This window comes from Gymnoscopelus microlampas (genome assembly GCF_963454915.1).
Source record: "Gymnoscopelus microlampas genome assembly, chromosome: 22".
NCBI classification, from domain to species: Eukaryota; Metazoa; Chordata; class Actinopteri; order Myctophiformes; family Myctophidae; genus Gymnoscopelus; species Gymnoscopelus microlampas.
This window is the reverse complement of record NC_139959.1, coordinates 39,669,548-39,682,647: the sequence shown is the minus strand read 5'-3', so window position 1 is coordinate 39,682,647 and position 13,100 is coordinate 39,669,548. Positions and strand designations below refer to the sequence as shown.

The 13,100-nt window shown below is 39.7% G+C and overlaps 1 protein-coding gene across 1 annotated transcript; it reads right to left on the bottom strand.

Annotated features, from left to right (window-relative positions):
- Positions 1-483: 483 nt before the first annotated feature.
- On the bottom strand, positions 484-12,871 carry LOC311038630 (uncharacterized protein; the record flags this gene model as incomplete). The annotated part of the gene is made up of 7 exons (XM_084048202.1): positions 484-1,887; positions 6,665-6,741; positions 7,494-7,584; positions 11,011-11,113; positions 11,267-11,371; positions 12,477-12,608; positions 12,816-12,871. 7 exons carry the CDS (start codon positions 12,869-12,871, stop codon positions 1,390-1,392), a joined length of 1,062 nt encoding a protein of 353 aa, XP_083904328.1. The 3' UTR covers positions 484-1,389.
- Between the last annotated feature and the right edge of the window lie 229 nt (positions 12,872-13,100).

Sequence of the window (13,100 nt, the reverse complement as noted above, 5' to 3'; positions counted from 1 at the left end):
CCATTCATTTCCCTCCTTTCGTTCTTCACTTCACTCAGCACAACATTCTCAGGTAGCAACAATACTTTAAGGATTGAACTTGGATCATCTTCAATTGGCGGTGCATAAAACAGTGACACCAATGCCCGGACAGGACTGTGCTGGACAGTATGGACAGTCTGTGCAGGACTGGGCTGGACAGTCTGGACAGGACTGTGCTGGACAGGACTGTGCTGGACAGTCTGGACAGGACTGTGCTGGACAGTCTGGACAGGACTGTGCTGGACAGGACTGTGCTGGACAGTCTGGACAGGACTGTGCTGGACAGTCTGGACAGGACTGTGCTGGACAGCCTGGACAGGACTGAGCTGGACAGTCTGGACAGGACTGGGCTGGACAGTCTGGAAAGGACTGTGCTGGACAGTCTGGAAAGGACTGTGCTGGACAGTCTGGACAGGACTGGGCCAGCAGTCTATCTCTGTGATGATACCATATGGAGATAATCCAGTTACATCTATGATAACATGAGTTTCTGTGATCACATGGGGTTTGATCAGCTCAAAGCCACCATTATCCATCACATGGACAACAGACAAGGATTTGCCTCCACCCATGGAGAGGATCTCACAATGTGGAAAGTGTAACTGACACACAGACCCCTGAGAACCTTTGATGTCAAACAGTGGTCCTGCAGCTCTCTTCCTAAGCTGGAATAGAAGCCTTTGGTCCCAGTGGACTGTCCTGTAAGTCACATCTCCCTCTGTCTTCATATTAAACACCAGGTCGGTCACGTTGCATTGGAACAGTCCAGCTTGGGTGCAGTGGATCCTGTAGCTTTCCTCGTTTTCTACAACAATGATATCAGGTGTAAATTTCTGTGTTTTGTCCAGTAGTGTAAAATCATTTACGCTGTGGGACCGCTTTGCTCTGAAACTTGTCTTGTTCTCTAAACATGGAATTTGGCTCAGTGAGGGTAAGCTGTGAGAACGAGGCAGAGAGATGGATTCTCCCATCTTACGACCACTGAAGCATGAACTTAGATCAGTTTCATCTTGGAGCTCCAGAGAGTGATGCACAGAGGACCGTGACTCTGTAACAGGCTGGTTTGTGGTTGACAAATCACAGGCTGTGTCACATGACATCATTTCTTTTGGGTAAAGTTGGATGGACTGTTTTGATGTGGATGAGGAAGACAACATGGGAGAGACTGTAGCAACAGAGGGATACATGTTGCGTGTAATTACTTCCTGTGGGGCATCTTGAGAAGAGGGAATGTCAGACTCCTCTATCTCTGCTTCTTTCCTTCTCTTTCTGGGAAGATGGGGTACTTGTGTAGAAGATAAGGACGACATATTGAGGCTGGATGATAGAGTTGAAGAGGGAAAACGAGGGAGGGTTGATGAAGGAAAATTAGAGGCCGACTCTTCTTGGAGAAGGAGTTTCAGTGATTGATTGATGCTTGGTGGGATCCAATGGGTAAGATTTGAGTTGAAACTGGGACTGAATGCGAGGGCTATTGCTTGGTGTGAAGGGAGAGCCAAATAGACTCAATTTAGTTTTTTTGTCTGAATCATGCTTCACTCTTCTGTCCATTTCTACATCTAACTCTTTCTTCTCACCTAAAGTGTCTTCCATCTCAACATAGTTACATTTTCTTTCATTTTTTTCTTCATCCAACTCTTTCATCTCGTTATGTTTCACTTTTTTTATATGCTTCCCTTTTCCTCTAAGGAGCACTCTTCTGTCTCTTTCTTCTTTTGACCCTTTCTTCTCCTCTGGAATGTACTCCACCTCACCGTGCTTCACTCCTATATTTGTGGAAGCGGCCTTTTTGATTTCTTTAAATCTTTCGATTCTTTCCCTCAGCCTCAGCAGCACTACTGAGGGAGGGGGGGAAGGAATTGTTCCCTAAAAATGAAAACAGAGACAATCAAATCAGATCAGGGATTTTTAATAAACATTATTCAACACTAGAGACTAGAGATCTGTTGATGGGATCATATCAGCCGCAACACTAAATCAGTTTGTAAACAGGTCAACTGTGTCAGATTTACTCAATATGCCAAACCATCCTTGCATGGTCAACTTTCAACCTATGTTAGTATTGACATATTCTTGCGTAGCCAGACAACTATTCCACAATCTCTGTGTAGTCAGTGGGACTAGTAACCGGTGCGTTTAGTGTCACCGCCCCTTTAAGAGCAGTATATGAGTCAGCTGGCCAGGCAGAGTGTCAGACTGCGTTTGTCCAGGTTCCCCGCCCACTTCCTTGTTCATGGCGGGTCGTTTGTATGTGTGCTCATAGCGTCGAGGTAAGCCTTGTTTTAATGACTTGTTTTAGCATTACCTGTTTTTAGTTTTAAGTCAACACTCTACAGGTTATTTATATTCATGTTTATCTTTTCTTTGTTAGAGGACGTGCGTCAAAACGCCGAACTAGAGCCCCGTTAGTGTGTGTGTGTGTGTGTGTGTGTGTGTGTGTGTGTGTGTGTGTGTGTGTGTGCGTTTACACACGGGTGTAGAGGTAGGCTGTCTTCTTGTGTTGCAACAGTACAACTCGTTTTATGAATGAAATGAACGAGTTCTCACGCTGGTGTATTTTGTCATGCAGGCGGTACTAGGACTGAGCCGACTGTTTGCACTGCTATGCATCGACAACCTGGGCATTCCCTCACATGTTAACAGGGTATGTGTTGCTTTTATAAGCCCTGTTGAGTACATTGAATGCATTTTACTGGTACTTGTGTACTGGGTGGATTATTGTAGATGTTTAGTTGATGCCAAAGCAGTAGTCAGAATGTGATTCTGATTGCAACCAGGCATCAGCAGAACATCTATAGCACCAGAGTAAGACGTGAGACTAATTCAATGTTTTGTTTTTATTACATATTGTGCCTGTGTACTGTTGACCGCTGTTCTTTTAACCTTTGTTTTTATGCTTTATGTTGCTACCTTTTTATTATTATTTGAGCACTGCTAGTGAGAGTGCTACAGCCCCTGCGGCTTTAAACGTATAACAAACTGTCCAACCACAGGTTTAATTCGGCTACGGCCTGAGACAGATACTTGGCTAATAGTTATACTGCAGATTGGCACTTAATTGATTGCTGTCTCCTTTGTGGTGTTCATGGCTTTTGGACTTTTTGAGTGTACATTTGCAGTGACCTTTAATGCCAAATTACACTTGGCTCTGAGTGTTTATATCTTGCTGATTTGCAGTGTTTAACTTGTGTGTGTGTGCAGACTTCAATAAGTAGGCCTACATTTCAGTGCAGCTATTTGGCCAAGCTTTTATGTCTCTTTAGTAGCCCTATGCACTTGACTGGTTGACATTTGGAACTAGTTTTTAATCATTAAGCCTACCAATACATTGTACTTTTATCAATTGTGAATAAATATATTTTTGCATTCCAAACCGACCATTATTTGTTCACTCAAACTGAACGCTTACCTTTGGGGCAGTTAACTGGATATAATAACATGTACCTCGGGTCTCCCAACCTGTAATTGGGAGTGGCGTAGTCACACTGTGTATAAAGGAGTACTTGGTGACTCCATCTGGTTACATCTGAATGCCATATAGTCTGGAACTACAACTCCCAAAATCTGAGAGAGGAAACTGGCACTTCCGTTCACGAAAATATATTTTAAAATATATTTACACTTTACTTTTTAATTTCCATTTCTGCTAAGCAGCAAGCTATGTATACTTAGATGATTTGTATTTATTTTAGGATAAATTTGCGCGACTGTAAAGACGAAACGGAAATGCAGAGGAGGCTCCACATCCGGTTTATATTCTAATCATGATCAGAGCTTCCGAGTCCCAGACTGTATGCCGGAAACATTTGAAAATTGTGGGAGGCAACAGTCTGGTAACGCGAGACTAGATTTGACATAGACATGTGTTTTTGATTTACCCAAATGGGTAATTCCAATTCCAGAGGAACACGGTTCTCATGTGTGGACCATCATATGAGATACTTCAGGTCTGACAAAAAAGAGAGATGTTCCCTAGTTAAGCTCTGCATGGGTGAAGACAGGAAAATCAGTATCTGACAGTGCTCTGAATCTGTTTAATAGCTTGTTTATCAAATTATCAAATAATAATTGATGTGGTTTGGAACAATAGTTATCAGACAGTATCTGATCAGTATCTACATTATGGTGTATATACAGTGCAGGCCTTTGCTATGTTAACCCTCACGGGGGCCTGAGGGTCGTCCGTGGCCGCAGGCTGAAAACCCAACTCTTCAGGAAACACTACCCTTCCTCTTAGCCTTGCCTACTTGCTGTCAATTATTTGTACAAACTCTTGCTTTATTGGATCTTGTTGATTCGATACACTTAGTGGTTTTAGCTCTTGCTGTTTATGAAAGTATGTAGCTGATATATTGCACTTTTACTTTAGCGCTAGGTATACTCTTAGTTGGTTGTTTAAGAAGAGAATGCACTTCAGACTTCTGGTGATTAGTAGTTTTCTTCCCTACCTATGCTGAATGCACTTATTGTAAGTCTCTTTGGATAAAAGCTAAATGACTGTAATGTAATGATTATTTTCCATAAAAAAATTAACCCTATATATCTTTTTTTTTAAACTAATATTTTTAGTTTTCCTTTAATACTTATGTAGAAGCACAATGACGAATATGTAATAAGTCTGCATTATTCTGTGTGTGTGTGTGTGTGTGTGTGTGTGTGTGTGTGTGTGTGTGTGTGTGTGTGTGTGTGTGTGTGTGTGTGTGTGTGTGTGTGTGTGTGTGTGTGTGTGTGTGTGTGTGTGTGTGTGTGTATGTGTGTCACAGACAGATCACATTGGCTCTGTGCAGCAGGCAATACGGTTTCATTTTGCCCCATTCAATATTTAACTTTCAAACACTTCTGGCATCATTTTAAGGTCTACTCAGTCTTTTGTGAGCACCCCAGACAGTTTTTATGTTGCTTGATTCAATATTTAGATATCTGATATTCATTTGATCAGACACGCCCCCCGCTATAACAACCTATTCAAATTCAAACCCCATGGTAAAAATGTTAGATTGATTGAAAACAAGATCAAAGAGTAGTAGCTCCAACCTCTTAAGGAAGGTGCTGGCCACGAATCAAAATTAGATCAAATAATTAAAAGTCAAGCCACTGTAGCTCCCTCTGACAGTTTTTTATTTCTATTTTACATTACAGAAAGTGTAATATATTGAGGGCCCTATTTTTGCCGGTGCCTTACCCGTTGGCATTACCTGCTGCCCGTGAATTACGCACAAGGGAGCTGGCACTGTCCCTAAACGGTATCTTGCGGTCGCTATACCCGCTATTCATAATGCCGACTCTGTTATTTGCGCCTGGAGGTGTGCCCGTGGGCGTGCCCATGGGCGTGATGTTGTGTTTTCCCTAAAATTGCCATCGTAAGATTGCATTGGCGATAATGGCTTGCACAGTCTTCTCTTAAATGTCATCTGGCACAGACCGGTGATTTGGTTTTATCATTGTAACGCCCAAACCACACATATGCATAATGTACGGGTGGTGCAGGTGTTTTAGGGAAAAGGTGTCTGAATTATTATTTTTTTTGCATGGGAACGCCCCTTGCGCAATGCTAAATCCCAAAATAGTGGATTTAGGATCTTTGAACGAAAATAGGGCTGTGAGTCTGAACCACCCAAAACACCCATCAGCCTGTGACCATAAGCAACACAAACTCAGCCCACCTACTGTATCATCCAGCAGAACCAGCAACACAACATCAATTAATCCGTACAATTTGTGTCAAATGCCACCCTGGAATCCCCCCACCGACGACTTGGTTGGACTGATTCATTTCTTCTCATCCAGCCACCTCTATACTACTTTGATGCTAGTCTATGATGTCACATTCATGATATAAGGGATCTCTATATGCTTGAGATGGGCATATCATCTGGATTGGCAGTTCTAGGGACCCGAGTGCAAAAACATGCATGCCAAGACAATTTGCAACGAATTAAAGTAAAAAGAAATCTAGATCTACACGCTCATTTAGATAGATAGATAGATAGATAGAAAGTGTTGTCAATGCGGCGAATTGTGAAGTTTCACCAGCTATAGCCCTAATTAAGTGGTTGAGTTGAACATCCTAACTGTAATATTGTTAAATAATGCTGCTAGCTTGACACGGCTTGCATTTTACTCACCTCGACGTGCCTTTTACAGTCATTAGACCACTGTGGGCAATAGGAAACTCGCTGTATTAGTTTTACTCTGATGACACACAGGTAATGCTTAGAATAATCTGATGTAAAGTGGGTTTTATATTTCTTTCTTTTTCCTGACTGTAATCTAAATAAAGAAGATTAGACCGACCGCATACCAGACTTATTTTCTCTGCACAGTTTTACATTATAAATATTATATATATATATATATATATATATATATATATATATATTTTTTTTTTTTTTTTTTTTTTTTTTTTATGGCATGCAACTTTTGTTGCACCCTAGTTTTAAATCTGGCCTCTGACAAATACCCCATGTTATACAATATTATATACTATATATATAAATGATATATTAAAAAAGAAAACAGGAAAATAAATTGGCTATGTCTTCGAAAAACTTTCAAAAAACTGAAAGAAATTGAGAGAAAAAAAGAAAAAGTCAATACAGAGTATAAAATAAACAACTAATGAAAAAAACATGACTATAATAACCTTGTCACCAGGAGGAAGAGGAGGTGTTGATGTCTGATCCATGGACTTCATCTCCATCTGACCAGACTGTTTCATCTCTACAGAAGAACAACAAACAAACATTCATTACACATGATGAGTATAGAAGACATGAGGTCTGATACATTGTTTTATGACTGTACATAAATATCAAACTGAATGAACCATATTCATGCCGCGGCCATTTTGTTCTGACATCATACTTGGAGGTTAGCCCCTCCCCCTCCAGTATGAGGTAAGAGTTAAATGGACACAGTGTGAACATGTTAGTTTAACCACATCAACCCTAGACTCACTATAATAGACAGCTCATAATAGATGAACATTCTGTGAAAATATGTGAACATTCTGCAAAAATAGCAGATGTACAAGCTCACAACGCGTCGGCTTGTGAGCTTGTAGATCGGCTAAGAGAGTTGGTGTAGAAGGGGAAAAGGAGGGGGCCAAGTACAGACCCCTGGGGGAACCCAGTCAATAAAGTATAGAGAGAGTGTGTGTGTGTGTGTGTGTGTGTGTGTGTGTGTGTGTGTGTGTGTGTGTGTGTGTGTGTGTGTGTGTGTTAGTGTGTGTGTGTGTGTGTGTGTGTGTGTGTGTGTGTGTGTGTGTGTGTGTGTGTGTGTGTGTGTGTGTGTGTGTGTGTGTGTGTGTGTGTCTCTTGTATGTATGTGTGTCCCTGATGTGTCCCCCCAGTTCATATTCCGTTCCAGCGCCCCTGGTGTGTGTGTGTGTGTGTGTGTGTCTGTGTGTGCGTGCGTGCGTGCGTGCGTGCGTGCGTGCGTGCGTGCGTGCGTGCGTGCGTGTGGAATCTTACCCCTACTCTTCTCCCTCTTCTCCCTCTTCTCCTTCCTCTTCTTCTTCATCAGCTCATAGCTCTTCTCATCCATCAGTTTACAGTATTCATCCTGTATTTCACACATCAAGAGACAATGACAGAGTGAAGCTACATCAAGTGTTAACACACTGTTCCTTAACCAGAGCTGACAACTCTCACACAATGAGTGTGAGACACACGTAAATGACCCTCTTCACACGCACTCACGCTACACATCATATTTATCACACTGTCAAATCACCCGAAGTGGAAAACTGTGTTAACTCATGCACCACTGAGACATCCACTTACTGCCGGTATTTGAGCGATAAAGTGAATTAAATGATTGTATCTGAAGTATCCCCACCCGTTAACTGTCGTGAAAAGCATAAATGTTAGGTGTGTGTGTGTGTGTGTGTGTGTGTGTGTGTGTGTGTGTGTGTGTGTGTGTGTGTCTCTTGTATGAAGGACGCTGCTCACATTTACTCTCATGTCATTCCATTGATCATTACAGTGATATTCCCAGATGTCGCCGACAGGAGGATCAACAACATAGATCTTAAGATGAACTAATGTTCTATGCTCTACACATCCAACATGTTAGCTGCTAGGTATACGCTGGAATTTTCTCTGTCCGGTCAAGTTTTTAACATGAGTGTTTATTAACCCATTAAGACCGGGAACGCGTCTGTGTCATTTTAAGATTTATTTGGCTATTCAAAAATAGCAGACCTACAAGCTCATAGAGCCACGGCTCTGTGCCGCGCTATGAGCTTGTAGATCTGCTATTTTTCTAAAAAGAAATCTTGAAAAGGTGTGCAAATCTTTTAACTGAAATCTTTGCATCTGGGGTCCCTGTAACAAAACATTTTCAGATGAGGGTCCGTGGCCAAATACATATCATTTTGGGAGGTCCTAGACATGAAAACCACTGATATAATAGCAACATAAGTATAAATAAAATAAAAACTGTTAATATTTGAGTTACACAAACAGCAGTTCTACAAGCTCATGTAGCGCGGCACTCGGTGCCGCGCTATATGAGCTTGTAGATCTGCTATTTTTGAATAGCCAAAGGAAGCTAAAAATGACACACAGATGCGTTCCCGGTCTTAATGGGTTAACAGAATTTCACAGATGTCTAATTATTTAGAATAGATCTTCAAGCAAAAAACGATACACGTTGTTAGCTTGTAGATCTGTTCTACAAGCTAATAAGAGAGCGAGTGAGAGTATATTGGTGAGTGATTAAAGGGATTTGACAATTTAGAATATTTAGTGCAGCCTGTCTTGACTTTATAACTATCTATCAGACTTTAATGGAAATCAATGTGAATATTGAATAGGAAACATATGGTGCAAACATCAGTCAAGGTTCACCATATGACCAATAGGAGAGTAAGAGTCACCATCTCTACACAGGCTGTTACACTGACTCCTACTGTCACTATATTTATTATGACTGTGAATACACTCCAGTCATTCCCACATACAGTTTACACATTATACTCCATGTGATACCTAAGTGATACATTCTAGTTAAGTTCATGCAATCATAAAGATATATTATTAATGAGTGGTTATTATTAAAGATGGCTCTTTAATTGCTTCAGTCATCAAATCAATGTCTCTGTTTAGCTTGTTGATGGATGAAATTAAAACATTTACCCATAATGTTCTCATGTTAGTAAAGCCTGTTAAAGTATCAAACTCCCTGTTAAAATGCACCAGAAAACAGGACATTATATCTGCTCTGTTAAAAAGACCCCCCCACCAAAATGATCACACCCACAATATTAATCTCCACCTACCACCAGTTTCTGCCTTAACCCATTAAGACCGGGAACGCATCTGTGTCACTTTAGATGTATTTGGCTATTCAAAAATAGCAGATCTACAAGCTCACTCGGTGCCGCGCTATGAGCTTGTATATCTGCTATTTTTGAATAGCCAAAGAAATCTAAAAATGACACAGGTGCGTTCCCGGTCTCAATGGGTTAAAATGACTTGATTTCATTATTGAGGGTTAGATTTGGAATATTATAGTAAGTACTTTTACTTACTGGAGTATTTCCAATTTCCAATACTTTTACTTCTACTCCACTACATCTCAGAGGCAAATATTGTACTTTTACTCCACTACAATTATTTGAAAACTTTAGTTACTAGTTACTTTGTAGATTTTGATTATTATTACAAAACATACATTAACCTCTTCAGCCCTATATATATTTGGCCATTTGAAAATAGCAGATCTATAAGCTCACAATGCGTCGTGATGCGACACATTGTGAGCTTGTAGATCTGCTATTTTCAAAAGATTTTGATACAACAGATATACAAGCCCATAGCGCGGCACCGAGTGCCTTGTAGATCTTTTTGACATACTGTAGATTTTTGACATATTGATAACTTGTGTGAGGGGACATTCGCTCGACATTACGCCAACATGTCCCATATAACTGTATGGAGCTTGGAAAAGGATTTGTTGTGTTTTCTGCAGTGCTGTAAAGTTCATGTACTCAACTGTACATTATTTAGGTATTTTTTTTACTTTACTGGAGTATTTCCAATTTTCAGTACTTTTACTATTACTTCTACTCCACTACATCTCAGAGGCAAATATTGCAATGGGACAATCTGTATAATGAGTACTTTTACTTTTGGTACTTTAAATACATTTTGATACCAAACTTTTATACTTTTACTCGAGTCAATTTTGAATTCCGTACTTTTACTTGTAACAGAATATTTCTATATTTCAGTATTGATACTTTTACTTAAGTAAAACATTTGAGTACTTTTTCCACCACTGGGTATAAGAGAACAGTTTAATGTAGGTAGAACACTGTTAACCTCATGAACCCTAGCTTCACTATTCTGGGGAAAACATGCTGTGAAAATAGCAGATCTACAAGCTCACAATAGTGTTTAGATCTACAGAGATCTATAGAACCCTGTTCAATTTAAGTATTATATTATTAATAAAGTTAAACTACAAGTCCACAACGTGTCGCATCATGAGGCATTGTGAGCTTGTAGATCTGCTATTTTCACTACTTTTGAGTGACACTCTTCTATGATAAAATGGGGCATTAAGTTATGGGGGGAGGGGATGTGGAGATACAAGGTTTCTGCCCGACAACGATAATTAACCCTTTATACATAGTTGAGCGGGGTCCCCCAGGGCTCTGAACTAGGCCCGATGCTTTATTCTCTCAAAACCAAATTTGTTTGCCTAAAATAGCTGATCTAAAAACTTGAAGCGGGTTGCATTGTGATTCATTGTAAGCTTGTAGATCAGCCATTTTTGTCAAATAATCACCTCAGAATAAGGACGCTAGGGTTCATGTGGTTACCTGGCATCCCTATTTTAGACACATTTTTGTTTATTGTTTATTTTTTTTTATGTCACTGAATGATTAAAGGAACAATTAAATCTTACACGCTACATTGCAGTTAATGTATTCATTAGAACATGTACATAAATGTCATGGAGAGAATATTAGGTTCTTACCTCGCTGTTAGCTGACTCATATATGTTCCTCTCCATGTTCTGAGCATCAGTCACCAGGTCCTTTATGTCCTCAGATGGGTCTCCTGTTGACATGGTGTTTACACTGCTCACCAACACACAGAGAATGAAAGAGACAAAGTCAGACATCAGATTAAACTCATCATATAATAAGTGATAATAGTTCAGCTGGTCTGGGGTCTAGAAGATGGTGAGAACACATTGTATTGGTTCTGCTTTCTGTGTGATGAACACTCACAGCATGCGGACATGGTGGTCACGGTAGCTCTGTGTGAAGAAGTCATTATGCCAAGACTTCATCATGTCTGCTTCAGAGAGAGGTAGGGCTGTGATGGAGGACCAGCTGAGAGAAAGACAATGATAGAAAAAACACAGAGACATAGAAAGAGGAGGGAGAAACAACGAGGAACACATTATTATTGTGATATGACATAGTATTATGATATATCTATACAGGTGGAAACATGACAGGTTTTTTTCTTCATGCTGTCAACTAGACCCCCCCCTCCTCCCACACACAAATAATAAAATTAGAAAAAAAACTAAAAATGATTATACACACACACCAGTGGTGGAAAGTAACTAAGTATTTACTATTTACTTAAGTGCTGTACTTAAGTTACTTAAGTCTACTTTACTTGAGTATTTCCAATTTCCAATACTTTTACTTCTACCCTATTTTATACCTAGGCTATTTGAAAATAGCAGATCTACAAGCTCACAACGCGTCGCGATGCAACGTGTTGTGAGCTTGTAGATCTGCTATTTTCAAATATTTTAGTACTTTTACTTTTGGTACTTTAAGTACATTTTGATGCCAATACTTTTCTACTTTTACTCAAGTGAATTTTGAATTCTGGACTTTTACTTGTAACAAAATATTTCTATAATGCAGAATTGATACTTTTACTTAAGTAAACATTTGAGTACTTTTTCCACCACACACACAAACACACACACACACACACACACACACACACACACACACACACACACACACACACACACACACACACACACACACACACACATTAACCACTTAAACCCCATTATCCGTATTCGGGACAAACGTTTGCAGAAAATAGCAGAAAATAGCAGATCTACAACTAATAATTAGTTTCAATTGTACTCTCAGCATATTTTGATAGCTATACTTTTGTACTTTCACTCAAGTAACATTTTGAATAAATACTTGTGGTATTGCTACTTTAGTAAAACAAACAAATCTGAGTACTTTTTCCGCTACAGGTAATAATAATAGTAACTGTTGTGTAAACATATAAATATTGACAAATTCAATCCAATCAATCAACATTTTAAAGGTCAAAGGTTTAGTGTACAGATCTCTGATCAGCTTTAAACATCTTTTATAAAGACATAAATGCTCCTCCTCCTCTCACCAAGAAAAAAGAAAGAAAGAAAGAAAACAGACAGAGAGACAACGTTACCTTGTGGATATGATCTTTGTCTTTTTGCAGGATGAGGTTCTGCATCTTACATCCTCAGCAGTGTTCATGTAGTAACAGCGTCCACATTCCCAGTCTTCATCCTCAGTGGTTGGTTTTGCTGGTCCTTTTGTCCTGACAAACAGACAAAGACAAAAGTCAAGTTATTTGTGTATAAATTACATTACTTCATATTTAATAATAATGAAATCATTAAAGTGATGATGACACGTGGAAACCAACATATAATCTACAAGCTCATTCAGTGTGATCCAAAACACATGCTGGGGGGGGTGGGGGGGGGGGGTATACCAGGGTGTATAATATATCTGATTCACATACTGTGTGTGTGAAGGTCCAGGTTCAGGAGGTTTTCCTTTAGACCGGTCGCTCTTCATAGACACACGGCTGGATGTTGGAGACTCTGGTCTGTCAGATCCCTCCTCCTCTCTCTCCACACACTGACTCATCTTTAGGTCTTTATTAAACCTGTTACAGTCAAATACATCAGGAAACAGGATATGATGAATAAATGTGAACAAGACATGAGTGACATCATGCACATTGAAGCTGACAAAAACAAAACATATTTTTCTTTTTTAAACAGCAGACTATCTATTATGTTAT